The sequence below is a fragment of the Synchiropus splendidus genome, chromosome 2, assembly GCF_027744825.2.
Source record: "Synchiropus splendidus isolate RoL2022-P1 chromosome 2, RoL_Sspl_1.0, whole genome shotgun sequence".
NCBI classification, from domain to species: domain Eukaryota; kingdom Metazoa; phylum Chordata; class Actinopteri; order Syngnathiformes; family Callionymidae; genus Synchiropus; species Synchiropus splendidus.
Window position 1 is genome coordinate 17176432 of NC_071335.1, and position 21399 is coordinate 17197830.

The following is a 21399-nucleotide window of genomic DNA, read 5'->3' on the forward strand; positions in this document are numbered from 1 at the left end:
CAATACATTACATGACGTTTTATTTAAAAGCAACAAATACAAAAGAACAATATTGAGGGACACTTTCACGTACAATACATACAGGCAAGACTAGTTTCTATCAGTCTTCTTTTAAAAGGAACAGTCTGTCACAATATTGTCTGCTGAAGTCATCATGGTTGTGATCCTGCTGGTCGTAGGTTTCAGACACGTCTGACTGCTTGAGCGCTCCACATACATTGGCAGTATTGATTGTAAGATGCGTGTGTGTCACAGAGTACTAGGTGATTGACGTGGTTTGTGCTGGCTGCGTTAACACCCCTGAGACATGAGAGGTATCCATCCTGATCCAGCGCTCAGATGACGTTCCCAATGCCAGCAGTGATGTTCATCTCAGCACAAGTCGTCCGATGGCAAAGGCGATGATCTCCGGCTTTTTCAGAAGCTTCTTTCCTTTCTTTCATCATGGAAATCAGTTTTATGGAGGAAAGAAAACAAGTCTGACCGACAACCTTGACCAATGGCGACCGTTCCTTTGTCTCCAAGTTGTATTGCTCAAATGTCAGCAGTAACCTCCTGGGATCAATGTCAGCGTTTCCATAAGAAGATGATCATCATCCTGGTGTTGTACATGTGGTATGAGGGAAGTCTGCGTCCTCCTCACACCCTCGGTCCTCACACCTCCTCGGGGTCCATGGGACCCTCGGCACCCTGAGCGGCGTCTGTGTGTAACCGGAGGATTGGCTTGTTACACATCGGGCACACGCTGCGGATCTCCAGCCACTTAAGCAGGCACCTGGAGAAGAGGTGTGGAACATGAGCACCAGACCAGCATCTAATTCACTTGTCAACGTCAGTGAGGGTGAAACGCACAAGGTAATAGAGATTCAATGTGCCAGGTCGTGGTCATCTGAAATGTTTCTATGCAGATTAAATCTGGATGACAGCTCATCCCTCTTAATTTCCTCAGTCATGACCCAGATGTCATTTCTTTCTCACAGCAGCTAGCAGAAGCAGAGCGACGTGTTCCTCCTATTTTCATTAGAAACGCCGTCAAAATTCCCCTCTAAATTTGTGAAAAATCTACAAATAAATCACTGAATCGTTCCTGATAAAAATCTATTTCTACTGAGAACTATGGTCTTAGACGGGTGCTTATTATTATTGATCCAGTGAGATGTAATATACCAAAGTAACAGCAAAAGTGTGGCCACAAACTTGATTTACAGTTTGTCATGACGCACCTCACAGCGCCACGCGCACTGCGTCATGACGTCAACAAACACCACGGTCTGGTTGCTACTATCTCAGCATAACAAGTGCCAAACTTCTCGGCGTGTCTATTAATATCTGATCAACGTTGGGTGAAAGTTCGCTAAAATGCCACACGTGTCTCCAGTTCAAGTTTGTTTCAACTCACTTCTTGTGAAATGCGTGAGAGCACGGACAAACTCCCAGCTCATCTCTGGTCCTGAACTCTTCCAGGCAAACTGCGCAGGTTTGCTGCAGGGAGACCAAACAGTGAGGTTAGTGTTGGTCAGATTGTCGCCTGACAATAACCATCATTTTTAATCAGGGGTGCACCGATACCAGTTTATTCCAAAATGAGTGGTGTACAAGCACTTGCATTTGAGTACTGACCGATATGATACCATTACACATAAAGTTACTTTTATTTTATTTTTCCGTTTTTCATATACATCTCACTCTTGTATGACATTCCTCAATATGTTTTCCAGATTTTACAAAATTGTCACATACTGTAAAGTGGCTGTTCTATGAGAACGAATACTGCCGGCCAGTATCATACCGGTATTGGTGCATCCCTAATTTAATATGGTATTCATTATTTGCTAGTAATGGATTCAAGGATGTTTCAGGTGTGCAGTGGCAAGTTCAAATTTAATTGTGGAGCTCATAAAGTTCACCAATATATGCACAGTCATGGTGTCCAGGCTGACTACTGTCCACCACATTGAAGTGCCAACACACCCGGACACATAGTTTCCCAGTCAATGTAGTTCGATATTCCAGGAAGCCTTCCTCCTTCTCTCTTCAGTCCAGCTCACAGACATCCATCCATTTTCTCCCACCTGTCCAAGGGTTATGGGGGCAGCAGTCTAAGCAAAGAGGCCCAGATTTCCCACTCCCTGTAGCTCTACCAGGAGAATATGATCCTGGTTCACCTCACTCGGGGCGTGGCCAACTAGTTTTCATTGATGCACATGCTCTAGACCACAAATCATTTTATGTGTTCGAAAGGCATTAATATAGATATGACAATTAGATTCACAAAGTAAAATGGGTTAAAAACTGTCTCACCAGTAGAACGTGTTGACTCACAAAGGTTAGTGTTCAAGGAAGGGTAGTAGGAGGAGATTATTTAATGTCAAGAATGAATCTGGAAAATTCCATAAAAGTGATGCTGGTAAAATGGATTATGATGACAGTAAACCGGATGGATGTGTTGAGCTAATCTTAGTGAAGCCGAATGTTATCATTCAATAATTCAAATGATGCTGTTGAATAAAGACACATTTTGTCCCACAACTTGGTCAGCGTTGGATTACGTTTGAGACAATTCTAGATTTCAGATTCTTGTGGAGAAAAACAACAGGTTCTTTTCATCACTACCCAAAACTTGTGTAGCGACAGGTGAGTGCCAGATGTTTGATTTGGCAGTGTTGACTTGGGAATCCTAAGGTTTCGATCAAAATATCTACCACCCAAACAACGTGACTGAAACTGGATGTTTTAAAGTTGCAAGTGGGGATGCTGCGATCGATCGGTCACCGATCTGTGAATGCCAATCACTTCCTGTCACTGCAGATCACAACTACCAATCACGCGGGACAGCCGGGGCTGTATGTAAATATTTCACAGACATAGCAAAGTCTCAAGAGACTCACCATTCTGCAACGTCTCATATCAAAGTAAATGTTTTTCAGTTTTCTTTTTGACTGAATATTTTTTTCCCCTATTTTTTTTTGCCGTCTTGAAGATGTATATTAGTTTTTAGTGGTTCATGTTTTCACATCACGTACACAGAATGTCTCATCATTTTTATTACAAATTCATTGTCAATCCATGTGCTCTGTATCGGTGGTGATCGGCACTGTGGCTTATCGGTATCGGCAGCAGAAACCCAGATCGGAGCATCCCTAGTTGTGGTGTGTCTGAGAAAGACCAACGAATAGTTGTTAAGATGTGTAAAACTAAAATTTCAAGAGCGAGACCATCTGCCATAATATAAAAAATAATATATAAAGTAATAATTGTTTGATGGATTTATTATTTGAAGCATGAATAAGACTTTATGTAACTGCATGGCTTTGATTTTTGTGAGCTAAGCACCTAGTTATTTTCAGTTTCAGCCTAGAATTTTCACGTCAGTACATGACCATATGTGGAGATGAAGTCTGGGGTCATCAACTGTAGCGTTGTGGGTTAGTCATCATCAAACAACTGACGCTATTACAAAGGAAAGGACCAAGAAAATGGGATGTAATTACAATATAACTGTGCTGTTATTACACTGTATGCTACAATGAAGTTGCAGTGAAATCTAGCAGTGTAGAAGTAGACACATAAAGGCGTGCCTTTCCTTCCCGACTGCAAATCATCGTCCTCATCTTTATGTCTGTCGAGAGTTTGATCTTAGAAAGGGAGTCTTTTTTTAGGAACCAAATAGACAGGAGGTGCATTTTGCATGAGTGTAGCTATTCTTAGAACTGCCGCTGGCCCAGAGAGATCTTCGGGAATTAAATCCAATTCTTCCCTGAAATGTATCTACTTACTCAGAACCCTTTCTAATTATGCTCGAACGTTGTGTGTGTGGTATCCTTTGTGTGCCACTTACTCCAAGCAGGCTGAGTTTCTTGCTTGCACCCTTTAACACCACCTGGAAAGAGGAACCATGTGTCAGCACTTTCACAGAACACAAGGAACATGAGACATGCTTTCACCGCCGTATTAGAATCAACACCAGAGCTCTTGTTTTTCAGAGGAGTCACATGATCTTCAGGCCAAAACCCCCAAGGGTTAATAAACAGCACCCCCTCCCTCTGCGTCCACCTCACTGCACCATGTCACGCCCTGCTACCTGCCTCTAAGCACTGCAGATGAATTCACGCCGTGTTTTTGGACCAGCGGTAGTGACACAAGGATGGAGTCAAGGACAGTTGTGAGGGGGGCGGCGTTGAGTTTCAAGCTGAAAACTGTGAAACGCTAGCGTGGTATTTATAACCTGCCTGTGAAGCCAATGTTACATATGCAGCCTGAGCGAGAGACTGCAGAGACGTACCTCATTGTAGCTGAACTGCTCCCTCGTTCCTTGTTGTTTCAACCTGCGACAGGACGGACACAGAGGACAAGCATGAGACTGGCATTGGTTCTGAGAATGTGAGCTGGACTCAGGCTTTTGGTGCATCACTGAATATTAACACAGACCTCATTTTAGCCAGGTTTAAGAGGAAATAAGCTGCATTACCTTGTACTAGTCAGTAATGTGAGGCTTCATGAAACAGTGTCTTTTCTTTCAAGCCCACTAGATGGCACTCTCCGCTCTAAAAGCTTTGGGTTTTAAGAGCCATTTCAAGGAAACCTCATTTCATTTTTAAACCAACAGCGCCATCTACTGAACACCGAAAAGGGGGACTCTGTTTCATGAAGCCTCGGCCCATCACTGCCTCGTACACGTGTCAGTGCCGCAGTTTACCATCAGTATAGTACTTTGGCCAGGACAGGAATATATATTTGGCCTATATATATCTATGTAGATTTGGAAGAGGGAAGTATGTGCTCCATTTTAGCCTTCATTTTATTATTAGAGTACACCGCAGACTCCGGCTCATAAAATATGAGATGCTCTGTTTTTTTCTCCTTGGAGCACAAACATCTATCCGTGGTTTGCGTTTTCATTTCAGACTTTTCATCATTTATGTTGACTTTTGAACTACTGGTACATTTCATTTAGCCCACCCTACTTCAGTATTTATTTGTTGTTGGCCATGCTGAATAACTTGGCGAGCCGGATTTTGCCCCCGGGCCTCGAGTTTGTACCAAACCAAGTGTTGTGGATGTGAAGCAGAACAATACCAGTCCTGGGGTTTCTATTTCATATCTTAAATGCATCTCACTGACAGAAAACAACAGAGAAGAATGGAAAAATACAGAGCGCACCACTGGTCAGTCTACTCAATGTTGTACAAGTAATGCAACACCATTACAAGCCAGTCCATGTAATTATGGAAATAGGTGTCATATCACATCTATTTAAGCAACGCAAGAGAAAACAAACTTGACCACTGTTCCAAAACCAGCATAGGATACTGAACCACTGCTATCATTCACACATCTTCTGTCTCGACGGCCCTATTTGTAAGATACTGTTAGTCAGAGGTGTTAAAGTCAATGGCTGAAGTCGCTCCTTTTCATTCTCTGCTTAAGAATTATTGATACAATAGTTGAACAAATGTCATATAATTTGTGATATGGTTTGAAATATAAAATCATTCATTGATGTCTTTCAGTATATTTATGGGATAATCCATTTGTTTTATGACAAAAAGCCAGAATGCCTTCAGTCGTGTTTAGGCTTGAACAAAAGTGTGTGTTTAAAGTGAAAGGTCACAGTGAAGCGAGCTGATCCAGGCAAACCACGTGTGAGCGCCATCACAATGTTAAGCATGCGCACGACCAGACACACCCGAGACTAGCTGCTTGGTGTTGTGGTCTGATTTCTCATGCTCAAGATCTGTATTAAAAGACCACCAACTATTCCCCTGTTGCCGCCCATCGCTGCAATGAGCTGTAAGGACCGAGCATTTTAAACTTGTAAGTCAGCGATTTTCCAGTGGTGAGACAAAAAATCTCGAGCGACTGAGGCATGTAATGCTTCAAAAGATCATCCAAGATGTGAATACCAATCCGGCTTTAATGTCTTTCCACCACAGGAAGTTCATATTTTATTATTTTCTCAGGTTATGTGATGGTTAGAGGAAGAATGTAGCACATTATTTCCACCTAATCTTCATTGTTAGGTGAAAATTATCCTAAAGGTATGTTAACTGCTGTTTAATGTGGTGTTTAAAATCATTGCCCAACACCATGTTCACATTGTGACACCTTGTAAAATGTAAATCCTGAAGCTTCTAGACAGTATTTATATGTACTTTAAGGAATAATGATCCGTCTGACATAGTAGCATAGTTTGCTTTTCATCCCCAGGATGGTTTAAAGTGTCCAACAAGGGTATGTATATTGTGATCCGAGGCTCAGGAGAGACTGTAGCACCGATGTGCTTCTCATATAAAAAGCAGTTTAGTCAATTGAAAAATAAAGAAGGCAGCAGCTGCAAGGATAAATGTAAGGTCACTTTTTCATCGCACTGCTGAAAATGTCAAAATTGATTCCTCGGCACAGACTGACTCACCGTTTTGGAAATTATACCACTGAGAAGTAAGGTTGAAGAGAAATCTGAATCTCATTGACTCTAAATGCCCCGTATAACACTTAACTGACTCCACTACAATGAAGCATATTGTTTTATGTAAGTATTGGTAATATATCATTAGGTGTTGCCTGTGTGGTTGTTGCTTCTTTTCTGCACATTTGACCAACACCAGTCAAAGAACTGAATCTTCAACACTCATTACATCCTCTCAGCCCTTGAGAGCTTGTGGTGGTTTCCTTCTTCTCTACTGTAAATCAGCAAAGTTATGGATTACTCATCCATAGACAGCTGTCCAGGTCCCACTTTCCCCCATCAGCAGCTTAATGAATCATGCCTGCATTTCCTCAACTGACCAATGTGTTGACATGATTCATAAACATAAGTCTGGCAATAGGAGGAGGAAATAATAAAGTCAGTCTGATGTGTGGCTCTCCGCATGGATGCATCTGCACCTCTTGAGATATATATTTTTTAATTGAATTTGTTCTACAAGTTGGTGTAGTGATATTTTACATATTTTAGTATTTTATTTTTGTGTTTATTCACTGGTAAAAACAGGTAATTTCCATTTACCTTTGAATAAAAAAAATTTTGCTTATTATTTTAAAAAAGATAGATTTGTTTTAATTCATGGTGCTGTGAAATTTCAATTTTGTTTTAATTTTATATTATTTTTTTCTAAAAAGTGCTTTAATATAATAGATATATGTTTATTTTCATTCATATTTAAGCGTTTATATTGATAATCGTATAACTATTATTATTATTATCTATATTAGTGTTATTATTTTAACAGTTTACCCCTATATCACCCTCATTAAAAAATAATGTGCAACAAAGGAAAATAACTTTGAGGCACTTTTCCAGTTTTAGTAATGGCGCCTGGCAACGGCGCCTGTGTGTTTCATCGCCTCTGTGGAGATTGAATTGCCCCTCCCATTATCAAGGGGGATAGAAAGCTTTATTAATTATTTATTATATTGTATTTATGGATATCTACAATTAATATTTGGTTAAATGACAATAATATTCATAGGACTGTATGTAATGTTTTGGAAGTGCAGTAAAGCTCTGTCTTTCATGAGTCCAAAACGTGCTGCTTTCCTGCCACCATCTAACTGATAAAAGTGCCTGTGTTGATATGTATAGTCTAGAAAATACAAATAACTGGCCAATGATAAAATGTATAGAGAGGTGTCATTCAACAACATAAAGGCAAACCCTTCTTTTGACTTCTTCTTACCTGAAAAGGTAGCAGCAGATGATGAGGCTGAGCATGAAGACGAAGAGGCCGATGCCCAGCACGATGACGTAGATGTTGAGAGGGAGATGATACATGTCCGCCGTCATGCTGCACAATTCTTCCGAGCAAAGAGAACTAGAAAAACACAGCAGGCCTGAAATGGAAGGACAACACTGAGGATTACACCAGCAAACAACAACTGGGATGCTCCACAAATTCTGCATATTTTTGCCATCCAAGTTTGATGTAGCAGATGACTAAACCAGTGAATCATATGACTATGATCCTGCCAATATCCTGTTTTAGAAAATGCCTCTCCTTCTTGATGAAAATAAGTAAGACAGATTGTCACATTGTTATGATTATGAATAACGTTATTTGTGCTCATATTTTTCATGTTCACGTTGCACGTTGTTATCGTGTCCTAATTCAGAGTGTTTTGGACCCAACGGTGGAAGCAGATGTTGACACGCTGTCCTCTGGGAATGGTCAGAACAAGCCTGTTTGTTTTTCATTTGGGTTTGAGAACAAGCACCTTGGATGACATGGTGGCTTTTCATACGACCATAACAGCATCAGCTAATAAGTGAACTGGACCATCAACCAACTGTTTATTTAATGAAGGCTTCAAAGGGTTGAACAACCGCGAGTGAAACTGGACAAAAGAAGATGCTCAGGATGGAGGAGTGTCATCTGTAAGGTTCATGAAGACTATTAATCAGCTGTGCGTGCTGCTGCTGTTTTCCTTTCCGTACACGTCAGCGTCTATTTTTACGTTTATCGTTGCTGCTGACAATGCAGGGCTCATCTTTGTTAACCGCCACAGCTCTCCATTCTATTCCTCATCAATGCCTGCCAATGATATTGTATGTATTTTGGAACAGTGCTGAGCAGTATAAGGCAAACTTGAAAACCACACCTCCATCAACCGCTCAATAATGGACATATTAACCCCATATTATTGCTCTATTTGTCTCAGGTGTATCCTTTTTATAAGCACTAAAAATATCATTGATAGCAATGAGCCCGATGGGACAGCTGGTGGCAGTGTCACGGAACTTGCTTGGACAACTCACAGTGAGATTGAAGCATGAAGCCCTTCCCTCCAAAGAGAGTTATGAATACTTCAGATTGACGGATTCAGTCATCTGTAACTCCGCCAAGATGTCATCATATGTTGCCTGTCCCGCTGTCAACGTGTTCTGAGAATTTCATTCCAATCTGTTCTTGTGATTTTGGGTTATTTAGAAGCAGAGGCTGAAACTACACAAATAGTCTGAGGCTGTGTGAGAACATTAGCGCTTCACTTGGTGTGATATATGAAAATGCAAGTGGTGAGACCTCAGGTTTCCTTCACTGGTTGACAATAGCTTCTGTAATGATCTTTTCATAATTCTTTTTCAACCACATGCCGACTGGTGGTTCTGTGGTCCCATCCGAGCTGCGGTCACCCCTGAGCACCATCCTTTTCAGGCTCCACCTTAAATCACCCTTTGTCTGGTTGGCAGAGGAGTTGGTCTCTGTGGGGATTTGTCACCAATTCTCCTCATTCACGATGGCACAAGTAGAGATAAGGCTTGAATGCTGTTGCTCTATTGCTCTGTGGAACTCTAGGAATACTGGAATGTGGGACATCTATATGTATATTTTTCTGTTCAGGAAGTCAAATACGGGGCGACTCAAAACCGCGCCATCTGTTCTGCTGCCTGACTTAAAGTGTTGTTAAACTGAGGAGTGCCCTTTCTGTCTACATCAGACATGGGCAAAGTACGGCCCGAAGGCCATACGTGGCCCTTTGCCTGTGTTTTTGAGGCCCGCATGAGGTCAGACAAAAACTATACAACTGATAGGTTTTATGTATGTTTTTTGTCTTGTTTCTTTCTTATTATACCATGTTCAGGACTAAAACGTATTTCCGTCTGCCATTTCATTTCTTGTTCCTCAAAATACATTGAAAGAACATTGAAAATATATATTTAATATTTTACAGATATTTGTGCTATAGTTTTATTATTCATTTTATTGAAATTAAATCACATATTAAATGGACTATTTGTATAGGTTTCATGTCATATTTGCACAATATACTTCTTTCCATTGAATATTTAATGGTACATTTCATCTTGGCAACTTTTTTTTTGTCACAGTTTATAATGTGGCCCTTTAGGAAATGTAACTGCCCACCTCTGTATAGGCGGCCACATGTATAGGCGGAGGGCACCTCCCAGAACATGTGTGACGCAGGTGGTGGGGGTTGACTGGGGACCAAGGAGCCATTTGGTAAAACAATAGCAGAGGAAGCCCCACTTCCCAAGGCCACATGCCGTCTCATTAGCTGGCAGCACGGATGCTCTTTGCCAGCCTCAGTGTCCATGTGTGGCTTTTTAAAGGGTATGAATAGGCACAGCTTGCACATGGTGGGAGGTACGTGTCTGATGATTTAACATGACTGGGGGTTGGGGGATTTAAACAGAAAACGGGGGTTGGGATGCAGACAAAATGAGGCTAGTGTAATTAGAGGAACAGGCAGTGGCAGGATGGAGTGGCGCTTAGTGAGGCAGCCTCCCAGCAAGAGGGTCATTCATGGGTTTAACAGTGCAGCTTGTTTGTTTTCCAGTTGCCAGATTCCCAGAAACATACACTGATACTGATGGCATAGGAGCGAGGGGTTGTCCAGACGAGTGGCCTGTTTAGGGTCAAGGGATAAGTCCCCAGTCCCCCATCACCCCATTAGGGAAATACACAAAGGAATGTGAATTAATCATTAAACTGGGTTGACGGGAACAAAACCGTACCAGAAAAGTATGAAATATCACTTGCAGATGTCTTTCCCAAAACAAACACTTGTGACTCAATTGGAGCATTCGCAGCATTCCGGGGGATTTACTGATTTACATTCATGTGGATCCGTTTACTGACCATGCTGTGAAGTACAAGTTAGTACGTGAGTGTTGTATTTGGCAGTGAAAGCCACTTACTTACCGTTACACCATTGGGATCGTTGCATGAAATCGGACTCCCAGGACAGCAGCCGTGAATTCGAGCTTTGCCGGAGGATGGCTGGACCTGGATCGACCGCAGACTTCGAGGCTGGATCTCTGAACGCTTTTAAGTCAGCCACATCAACAGAGCTTCCTCAAAACAAAGCCTTTTTTTCTGATGTTCTCAGATTCCATAAATCCTTAAGAGGTGTAGTTTTGGTGGCTCAGCGTTCCCAAATCTGGATTAACCATTCTGTGTGTTTAAGACTGGAATATTTGGAACTGGAGTTTGGTCCAGGATTGTAGACCTTGTTTGCTCCTGGATGGCAGCAAGGGAAGGAAGAGGAGAGGAGACAAAGAGATGCTGTTGATTGTTTACCAGTGTCCTCAGAGCATGTGTGATTCAGGAGTCGCTGCTGCCTCACACTCACACAGTCGCAATGTCGTCAAGAAATAAGAGGAATTACTTACATTTCCAGGCGGTTAGGCTGTCAGTGACCCCACATTGTGTCTGCAGCGTCGTCCCCCCAACAATGACATCCACCATTCCAAGGTCCTCGATCAATGAAGGTAATTATCAGGCATTAGTCTGGGAATTATCTTCATCCCAAAGCTGCTTTTTTTAACAGAGGATTTTCACAAGTCTCATCCCCCTCTGTTGTCCTAGGTTGTCTCCTCCTCCAATCCTCTGATCCTGCAGGGGGGTATTCCAGCTCAGTGTTGACAGCGAAGATGTGCTCCCCTCAAGGAAAAGTAAGGACACCTCCATCAACAACAGTCCTCGAGCTGGCGTTTTGCTAGTGTGTGTGTGTGTGTGTGTTTATTTGTCAGCCAGTGTGATTGTATGAGTGTAGGTGGAGGGTGGGGGGACCTACTCTCCCTCAAACCATCTGCTCCCTCGATTTAAGAAAAAAAAAAAAGAGAAGACAATGGCCTGAAAAAGCGAGAGCCTTGTTGTGCCGTCTCCTCCAGCTGGCTTTGTCATGAAAGACTTCCCCTCTTCCTCCTTTCAGTCCATTTCAGTGGTGAGGCTGAGCCTGCAGTTGGTCCGTCCCTGCTCTGCTCTGCCTTGGGTTTGTAAACAGATCCCTGCTCATGTGACCAGCCGTTTTGCCTCGCAACTCTCTCCTCTGTCAGCCCTCCCTCTCTGACTCGCTCCTCCAATCTGCTGGCAGAAGGAGAGCAGAATGAAGCAGCCTCCGACAAATAGGGCGCCTGCAAGCATGCTGATGTGTGTATCTGCCAGTGTGTGTGTGCACAAAGTACTGCGCATGTATGTGTGAGTGGGAGACACAGCAAAGTCAACAGCAGCCTTGGTCAGTGGCATAGCTGACATCCTGATCAGTCGAACCAAAACTCGACAATAGCCGCATTTTTATAGGACTACTCATCGAACAAACCGAGTCTGTTGTTTTCATGAACTCTAACCAGACAGAGCAGTATCTGCAGCTCTTGTGAGGACGCCTTGACTGCTGTGGTCGAGTCTATCAATAGCGGAGAAGCCGCAGGGTTATGGTTGACCAACGAAATGTGAGGTACAAAAGCAACACACATGAGCCACATCCATCAATTTGACTTGGTGTGTCTGTGAACACAAGAAAAGGGGAAAACCCCACAAATGCTTGGATTTTTGTCTGCAGAGGACGCAGTTATGTTGGTGGTCAGGTGATGGCCTTAAAAGCATCTCTTTGTTCAGCGCTGACTGTTAACATCTCACTAAACTACAGTCTGAACTTCAGTGTGAACAGAAGGACGGATTCAAACCAGGCTGTTTTTATGTTAGATGCCACATGGAGGGGTTTAGTTTGTCTTTCCCATCAGGGATCACTTCCATAGCTTGTCGTCCTCCTTTATTACTACCTGTCTTGGTCATCCTTCCTAGCCACTCCAGCTGCCACCCGGACATCATAGATCTCCATCTGTTCCACCCTGTCTGCACTCTCTTCTTCACCTCCCTTCATGTCTAGATGGTATGCCGAAACTGTTTTCACTACCTCCACTCGCTATATTTCCACTCTTACTCACACACATACTCAATCTTGCTTCAACTGACTTTCATTCGGCTCCACTCCAGCTCACAGCTCCATGCTTCCAGCTTCTTCTTCATTCTCTTTGTAAATCTCTCTGCGATCAGCAAATTTGATGACATATCTTTTCGAGGGAGCAACTTCTTCACAATGACAAGTTGCAGTATATTAAAGATGTCCTCTTATGTGCTTGTGAAGTAGATCATTTTTATGCTCACTCACTTACGCCTTCCTTATATTTAGAATTACTGGAGACTGGAAGCAATACCAGCAGCTAAAATGCGCTTGGACGGCACCTCAGTTTTGCAATGCAAAATAATGTTCCCTGCTGCATAAGAGATTTTAAATTCCAGTGTCAGTCACATGTTCCATTTCTTCCACATTCCGTGCTTGTGTTGAACTGGTTAACCGTTCTGTTTGAGCATGTATAGGGAAATAAAGGCATGACACCAAAACCCAGTGGATGAAGCAGACGTCCACCACCCCCACACCAGCCGCCACCACTGCCAATTGACTGAGGGAGACAGCAGCAGCTGGGCTACTGGCTGAGCTGTGACATGGTCAAGGGGGGTGATGCTGGTCTAATCTGAGGAGGGGGAGGACGGACCAGAGCTCGGTGGGAGCTGTGCCATTTTCTTTCACCACCTCTGGAATTGACATTAATACGGAATGCAGCTGGAGATGCATCAGGGGCTAAACACCAACAGAGTGAAGATGATCAGGATCTGAAGTGTCTCTGCCGTGGCTTTTGTGGGTAGTGTGAAGCTGCAGCTGCCTTCAGGGTTCAATGTTTAGACAAGACATTTACCGTAACCAGATTCTCTGGCGGCAACACACATGAGCGCTTGTCTGTTATTGTTAGGAATGTAAGTCAGTCATGGACCCAAGTTAAGAATTCTTCTCATTCTCCCACACATAATGACACGATGCCTTCCCCAGATGTCCCAGAGAATATCCCTTGATGTGCAGCTGGCATCAGTGCTCCATACACATCCCAGCTGTGAGATATTGTCCGTCACACTGCCTCAGAGGCTTGTGAACTACTCCGTAAGAACTAGGCCGCTCTTACTTCTGCTTTCCTGATCTGCAGTGAAGAGTGTCACACCCTCACTTAACCTCTGTCGGTCAAATGAGTTGAAATCCCTGGGTCCATGCAGAGAGATGCCTGGTCTCTTTTCTCAGCTCTCACGTGAGTGGAATGTGATCAACAAATGGTTCCCATATTTATTTTTAACTCACTGCTTCCACAAGCTCTGGCTTTGTTATAGAATAACCATTAGGCCTGTGTTGGCCGGAACATGTCTGATGTGTACGCAGCAAGCGGGTGATCACAACTGGCTCCTTTATGGACTCATATATCTATTTGAATGTGCACAGTTTTCAAATGTGATCAATGTATCTATCAGGCAAAAGAATGCCACAAGGATCAATCCTTGTTCCTCTGATCGTTCCTCAAAAATATAGCTGAACATCTGATTCGCGTCTGCTCGCCCATGACTTTGAACATATTTTATTGGACACACAAACAAATCAACGCGAAGCAAGAGAGGAAATAGTACGGTGAGTCAGTGTTTTGTTTTGGTTTTTTTTACTCTACATATCATGTATGAAACAGACACTTTAAGAGATAAAAAAAAAAGTTATCGTGTGTATATCATGAAAGAATACTTGTTAAAAATGTTAAATTGTCCTCTGATCCGGTATATTTTATTCAGGCGTTGGTTGACAATGAATTGAGAGACGAGAAAGCGCGCCATCTAGCGGATTTGCAAGGTCAACAGCTCCATCAAGCTACATTTGCTTACACAGACACACCATTTGAACTCTGGGAAATAAAACCCTGAGTGAGATGGAAGGTCACAAATGAGAAACTCTGATGTCAGACTTTGCTATAGTAGACGGCCCACTCCTTCCTCTGCACGTCGTGGGTGTGACCATTTGCACAGCCATTAGTTTCTCCATTCAGCAGGCCATTGTGTTCTCCATTCATCTGCTCCTTTCTCAGGGCCAGCGCCGGCTTACAGGTGTGCCAGTTCCACAGCGCTTTGTTCATGTCGTCCTGTGCTCTGATGCCCATGAGCTTTTCCTCATCGCTCATCTTCTTGTCTTCGTCTTCCTCGTTGGCGTCATACTTCTTCGAGTGATTCTCGTGGAAGTTTCGCATTTCCCCGCTGATCCCCTCGAAGTACTGGTGGATGCAGACCTTGGCGAAGCTCTTGGCGTGCTCCTTGCACGTCTCGTCGAACATTTTGCGCTCGATGTCAATGTAGTGGGACCAGTATTTGGTTTTGAGGAAGGCGGCCTGGGTGAAGCAGGGTCGAATCGCCCGGATCAGGAAAGCTGCAAAGGTCATCATGAGCAAAAATAGCCAGCCGCAGGCCTGCAGAGGACCAAGACAAACTGTAACATTTGTGAGGGGCCACCATCAAAAGAAAGACACTGATGACGGAAAAATATCCAAAACATATACTTAAGTAACAAGGACAAAATTAACCGAAAAAGATTAAATGTAAGTAAGGATATTAAGAAGTGTAAATATTCCATGAAACGTATTGAAATATTTTCTTTTATATGCATTTTATTTGAATATAAATCAACATAAGTATGGACCAGACGTTCAAGATGAAAAGGAAATGTATATATTATTTATTATATTATATTATTGTTTATCTATTTCAAAATATATTTTCAATATGGTTCAATGTACTGTATACGAGGAACAAGAAAAACACACAAAATGGTTAATGAAAAGAATATATATTTAAGAAATATATATATATCTATATCTATAGATATAGATATATAGTATATATTTATATATTTACTGCTGGTGCTGGTGGTGACTAAAAGAGGAAAAAACTGAAAAAATACATAACATATCAGTTATAGTTTTAGTCTGACGTCAAAAGGGCCACAAAAATACAGGCATCGGGCTGCATATGGCCCCCGGGTCGCACTTTGCCCAGGTCTGATTTAGAGCGTAAATGGGGCCCTTCATCTACTAAAACTTCATGAATACACAGCACTCACCTGTGAAATACACTTGATATACCGTGACGCCGCCACTCTGACTTCCTGGTGATGGAACAGATCTTTGCATGGAATCCTGGCTAATATTTTCATCTTCTCGACCTCTGACATCCCCTTTGTGAAGTTGCCATCGGTAAACCTTTCAATATCCAAGTCGATGCTAAAGGCACAGAGGAAGCTCTTCCCATCCATGAGCGTGACGGACACCCAAACCGCCGGGGCGATCAAAGACCTCTGAGTGATGGAACAGAACATGTAGCGCAGGATGGTGGGATCCTTCCGCCGCCTCCCCGTGGGTCGCTTCCATTCTTCAGCCAGCACCGACACGTTATTGTTCAACACAAAACCCAACAGGAAGAACCATATGGGCGGCACGATCAGCAGCCCAATCCCATAGTTGTAGTTGTACTCAGGCATGCAGGGACAGCTGAACTCAAAGGCGGAATACATCTGAGCACTGGCCAGCGCCATGATGCCGCAGATCCCGTTCATGAAAGATTCCTGGTTGGACTGGAGGAACTGGAACATCATACGGAACTTATCCATCTCGGCTGGTGTGTTGGCTCCCCACTTGTTGAAATCTGCAGCAGACAGTTATTTCTTTTTTCTAACACAACTAAATGGAACTAAAAACAAGTGGCTGGAAATGTTTGCCTTTAATACTACTGAGCCACTGAAATCAACATTTAGCTGTTTTAATCCATCAATGCATGTATTTGTAATGTGACTCGGTGAGCGCGCTCATACTTACTCTGCCGCTCAGGAGGGACGTTTACGCTCACCCGTTGATGTTCATCATTGTTACACTTCTATCCTTGAGAGAGTCTCTTCACAGTCCACCACATCACTAGGCTCCGCCCTCCACAAACACCTGTGTTTCACTGTTACATAACTGCACCTGCAGTTCAGCTCCTCGGTTACGCCATTACAATTAAAATCACTTATTCAGTCCGAGCAATATTCTAAAACTACGAAGCTTTTTGTTGCGTTGTCGTGTATTTATCGTGCAGTTTATCTCGGGTGCCACTGCAGTTCAGCTCAGACATGCAAAGCGGCCAACAAACATTCAAATATCTGCTGCTTTGTTTGCAAAATGTGGTTGCAGTCAGGGCGGCAAAGGCTCACTCTGTTTCCACTCTTTCCACTGCCATTTGATTATGTCACACACTTTCAATGGTGAGAAGAGTCCAGACCATTTACCAAAAAAATAAGGCATTCTCTGAATTGCCTCATTTAACCATAGCACATTATAGAGGTGTGTTTTTTTCTGCCATGCAATCGTGGCCTTGAGATTTTCATTGTGTCGCTGCTCCACAAGTGTCACGGGCTCAATGGGTAGCGTCCTCTCGCTCCCATCCCTGCTTTGTCACTGATATTCCAATATTTTTTCTCGTGTATCCATAATAAATTGTGCAAATTCATTCTCATCCACAGCCTGTCAGAGGGATGTTTGTCCTTAGCAATTTAACTTCTTAATATTTTTCCACTGTGGGAGGAAAGTGGTGAGTTTAGAGGAAAATAAGGAGAATAGATGCATCGCAGAAGGGACACTCTTGAGCTGCTGTACTGTTACGGCACCAAACACTCTGCTGCCCCTGATGCTTACATTTTAAAACCTTAATCATTTCTATAATTCTTGAATATTATTTTTATTTATTTGATCTTTTTTTGAATTATTTATTTTCATTATTGCACCTTGTTTCAAACCACTTTCCTAGTTGGTGGAATCCTCACTGGCCTTGGCAAAAAAGCTGATTCTGATTTAGTTTGGGATTTTAATATCACATTGAGAAATAACTGAAAGTCATTTCCCAGTCGACGATGACGACGTGCATCATTTGCTTTCAGGAAGTGTCATACAGCAACGTGCACCGGAAGAATCGTGGGTGTTCAGGAAGCAGGTCACTATCGTCAAACTTCATCTGCAAAAAGGAAGAGGCTTCTGTGTCTACAGTGAGCTTCTGCTTCTTCCTGCTTTCACCAGAGTTCTACACCAGTGAGTAAAAAGAGACGCATGTTTGTTTGTTTTTTGTAATGTACACAAATGGCATTTATTGGATAAATGTGAATTGACAACAACTGGTGTGGCTACTTTCTGAAATTGAATTTGGTTTTGTCGTCTGAAAACTGTCATGTCTGTTTGCCAGGTTCTTATCATAATGCTGCTTTTAAAGAATTGGCCAGCTGCATGTTCTCATTCCAATACTTTTGCCTTGAAATCATGTGAACCAACCGTGAGCAACGAAAGTATAAAACATCTTTTGAACGCTATTGAGCATTAGCGTAACCATTTTTAATTCATCTCATGATACGCTCATGAGTGATGTATAATAAATGATAATATTAATTTTCAGAGGAAAGCAGAGGTGATGTTTTAAGGCTCTTTACAATTTAATTCAGTTAAACCCGGCAGAAACTGGACATTTTCATTTATAAAATATACACACAATCGAATCACTCGAATCGTAAATCAACTTTCCTGGAGTGATGGCGAGAAAATGTGGATATGAGGGACCTCTCATGTCCCCAACTGCTGGCCTCTTCTTCGAGTCTTCTAGTGTCCGTTATAGAAGCTGTGTGACGCTACTGCCACCCGCTGACCGATTGAAGTTACTGCACTGAATGGAATGTAGTATGGTTTACATGGTGGGGGAAAAAAATCTATGTTTGGCAACAATATTGCTAAAGAAATGCAATGTGAATAGAAGCCAGCAGTTTGTGGTATGTGTGCCAGGATCTTTCTAATTTTCTCTCTCGCTGAACACATCAGAGATGAAGCTACTGAGCCAAACTATTTACCAGAACTGTTACACCATCATTCTGGGAAATAGATGTCTGGACATTAGATGATAATTGATTTTTTTAAAAAATGTGAAAAATTTGAAAAAACATGGGAGAGAATAAAACTGCCTAGTAGAGAGACTGTGAAGGCAAGTTCTTGAAAATGTTCCTGTGTTTTCTAACCTGCAGGTGATGCATGAGACTGTGCTGCGTGTGCTGGCGGTGGCCTTCGCTCTCCTGATGTCCCCCAGAGACAATCCTGGGCAGACAGAAAAGGATGGCATCATCTTACAGACACACCAAGAGAGGGTGATGAGAGACACAGCGTGGTTAGACACGGAGGAGGAGGTCTCCTCTAGCCTCGATGTGCCGCTGAGTATAGCTCCAAGGTTTGACAAGCAGCTCAAAGAAATCCAGGAGAAGGAGAAGTGTTTAACCACTGAAAAGGCGATCAGACCTCATGATAAATTCAAACTTGTTGACAAAAATCAAACCGAACCGCAAGTTAAGAAGGACTCGGATGGAAATCAGGAAGAGCAGACGTTCCAGAACCAAGGTTCCGAGGGTTGGGGGCGAGATCTCCTCTGGTGCATGTGGAACATATTCTCCTTTATATCTGCTCTTCACTGCCTTGGGAAATATTTACAGAGCAAATCCATGGTGTGGCCCTTCTGCGCTGACAAGGTCCGACTACCGGACCACGACGCACTGCTGCGTTTTCATTCCAAACATCTTCATCAGAAGAATCTATGGGAGGAGGAATTCCTGGATGGATTCGCGAATGACCTGCTGGCCTCTACAAGGGTGGTCTGTGAGCGACAGGGTGGGATGTCAATTCAGGACTTCAGGTTTACCAATGTCTCTGATGTCATGGTGCCACTCATCCCACTTGAGCCCCACAAGATCCAGTGTCTGCTCAGGAAAGATGAAACTAGCATGCAGCCTTGTGGCCAAGTGAAAATGCTGGCGAATGAAAGCTGTTACTGTCAGTCTTCGGATGCAGACGACGATACGGTTTGCCTTCTCCACGGCGAAACAGGAAACACCACAAGGGCCGACAGCTTTGCTCATTTGTGCGTGAAGAACAGCAGCTTTCTTTCAAAGTCGCAGACGCTCCGATGGTTTCGAGGCACGTTGAAACAGGCGTGGGCTCAAATTTCACACAAGTACGACTTTAAGGTGACCATCAATTACTTGGACACTCCATGTTCTCTGGTGATACTGTTTAAATCTGGCAGGAAATTGAGTCTCAAACTGAACCCAGTTGTCAGGTTAAGCTGCTACGCCCATCTGTGCATCACTGACTTCCCTGAGAACTCGGACTCGCTGTGGACGCTGTCGCTCGACGGCTATGAAGACACCCTGCTGGATTACTTCTCTCAGCAACTTCCTGATGAAGCGTGTCACATGCAAGCGCTTGAAATCGCTCGCTTCCTCCACCGCAGACAGGTGGCCGTGACAGGCGTGTGCGCGCTGACGGATCAGCACTTCAAAACCGTACTGATTCACATTCTTTTCAGAACAAAGCCCTCACAGTGGCAGTCCAACCAAATCGCTTCCAGACTGCGAGACTTGCTGGTCTTTTTGGAGGAGTCGCTTCAGACCAAGTCACTGCATCACGCTGTCGTTGGTAACCGCTCGGCTCATGGCGCTCCTCAACTTCCTGCTCAGCTGACTCTAGCCAAGTCAGTGAATCTCTTCCATCCGCTGGTGGCGCACGAGTGCATCTACAGACACACCCTGTCACACTACAGGGAGATTCTTCAGAACTCACACATGCTCATTCTAGATTATGTGGGTGGGAGATATTTCTCACAGTGCGGACTGAACCCAAAAATATAGATCGCTTTTATTCCTGGCCTTTTTGTTGACACAATATATTTTGCAACATAGATTCGATTATACAGCATACAGTCAAATATGCGTAACAATGACCATGTACAGTTTGGATGTGATATGTTTTCATGTTATGGTAAAAAAAAAAAGCATGAATAAAAACTTCGGACACATGATCACGTGTATATTATTTTGCCAAGATCGAACAGTTGAGCAGCTTGAGTTGCTGTATGTGGAGTGTGTGCTAACTCACTTCATACTCCAATATTAGTTCAAAGAAGGACGCAGCGTTTACAGGTCGCATACAGGATGATTCTGTATTTTAAGGAACAGGTGGCAACCCTGGAGGTGGGTCATGATTTTCTGCCATTACAAAATGTAATTTGAGTATGCATTTCCATACATATCTCTCATTTATTTCCACTCTCTGTGTCGACTCCGCAAAAACGCACCATACTGCGTTTATAAGGAAACGCATCTGTCAACAGGATGCAACTGCCGAAACAATCTAATCTCACGGTTTGTTGTGAATGTCTTTGTGGATCTAGGGGGCAGCTCCAAGGGGAACGCAAGTTGGCTGTGTGGGACCATTTTGATCAATCTGAGAATAATGAATAATTTATTAGAATCTTTACTGTTTGTCTCGGATTTTTGACTTGTCTTGTTCCATTCTTGTCTTGTTCCAAGGTATAATTTCATGTAGAAAATTGAAAAATCTTTGAATAAAAAGTTTTGTTTTTTTTAACATTTCCACATGAAAGATATGAAATTAATGCAAAAATGTATTTGAAGTTATATACAGTAGGTCGTACCAGTGTCAGTTCAGTCTGTCAAGTAGGTTGCCTGCAGGAATTTTTAATGTCCAGCAGGTGTCAGTATTCAGTGACAGTATCAACACAGTGTGTCACCGTGTCGAAACGCTTTGTGATGCCTCATTTACCAATTACTGGGTGAAATACAGGATGATTCTGTATTTCAAGGAATAGGTGGCAACCCTAGCATGCTTTTCTGCCATTACAATTTGAGTGTGCATCTCATTTATATACACTTAAATCTGTGTCCTGTTTT

General features: G+C 42.9%; 3 protein-coding genes across 3 annotated transcripts; 1 reads left to right on the forward strand and 2 right to left on the reverse strand.

Annotated features, from left to right (window-relative positions):
- Window positions 1-3: 3 nt before the first annotated feature.
- On the reverse strand, window positions 4-11776 carry LOC128754969 (RING finger protein 122-like). The gene is made up of 7 exons (XM_053857999.1): window positions 11129-11776; window positions 10659-10976; window positions 7677-7830; window positions 4283-4325; window positions 3839-3880; window positions 1400-1482; window positions 4-775 (listed from the first exon to the last, which is right to left on the reverse strand). Exons 2-7 carry the CDS (start codon window positions 10681-10683, stop codon window positions 655-657), a joined length of 468 nt encoding a protein of 155 aa, XP_053713974.1. The 5' UTR covers window positions 10684-10976; window positions 11129-11776; the 3' UTR covers window positions 4-654.
- A 2787-nt stretch (window positions 11777-14563) lies between these two features.
- Window positions 14564-16260, reverse strand: LOC128754965 (calcium homeostasis modulator protein 1-like). The gene is made up of 2 exons (XM_053857995.1): window positions 15715-16260; window positions 14564-15064 (listed from the first exon to the last, which is right to left on the reverse strand). The coding sequence occupies exons 1-2, from the start codon at window positions 16258-16260 to the stop codon at window positions 14564-14566; spliced, it is 1047 nt and encodes a 348-aa protein (XP_053713970.1).
- A 1305-nt stretch (window positions 16261-17565) lies between these two features.
- On the forward strand, window positions 17566-20455 carry LOC128754963 (inositol 1,4,5-trisphosphate receptor-interacting protein-like). The gene is made up of 2 exons (XM_053857992.1): window positions 17566-17710; window positions 18685-20455. The coding sequence occupies exon 2, from the start codon at window positions 18688-18690 to the stop codon at window positions 20335-20337; it is 1650 nt and encodes a 549-aa protein (XP_053713967.1). The 5' UTR covers window positions 17566-17710; window positions 18685-18687; the 3' UTR covers window positions 20338-20455.
- Window positions 20456-21399: the final 944 nt, after the last annotated feature.

What these genes read in the sequence shown, in the direction of transcription:
- LOC128754969 (XM_053857999.1), bottom strand. Translation starts at nt 10,683, where the DNA reads ATGCAACGATCCCAATGGTGTAACG. An exon ending in AGAAACTCAGCCTGCTTGGA is followed by an intron (nt 1,483 to 3,838) that starts GTAAGTGGCACA and finishes GTCTCCCTGCAG; the next exon opens with CAAACCTGCGCAGTTTGCCT. An exon ending in TCTCACGCATTTCACAAGAA is followed by an intron (nt 776 to 1,399) that starts GTGAGTTGAAAC and finishes CCTCTTCTCCAG; the next exon opens with GTGCCTGCTTAAGTGGCTGG.
- LOC128754965 (XM_053857995.1), bottom strand. Translation starts at nt 16,260, where the DNA reads ATGGATAAGTTCCGTATGATGTTCCAGTTCCTCCAGTCCAACCAGGAA. An exon ending in ATATCAAGTGTATTTCACAG is followed by an intron (nt 15,065 to 15,714) that starts GTGAGTGCTGTG and finishes GGTCCTCTGCAG; the next exon opens with GCCTGCGGCTGGCTATTTTT.
- LOC128754963 (XM_053857992.1), top strand. Translation starts at nt 18,688, where the DNA reads ATGCATGAGACTGTGCTGCGTGTGCTGGCGGTGGCCTTCGCTCTCCTG.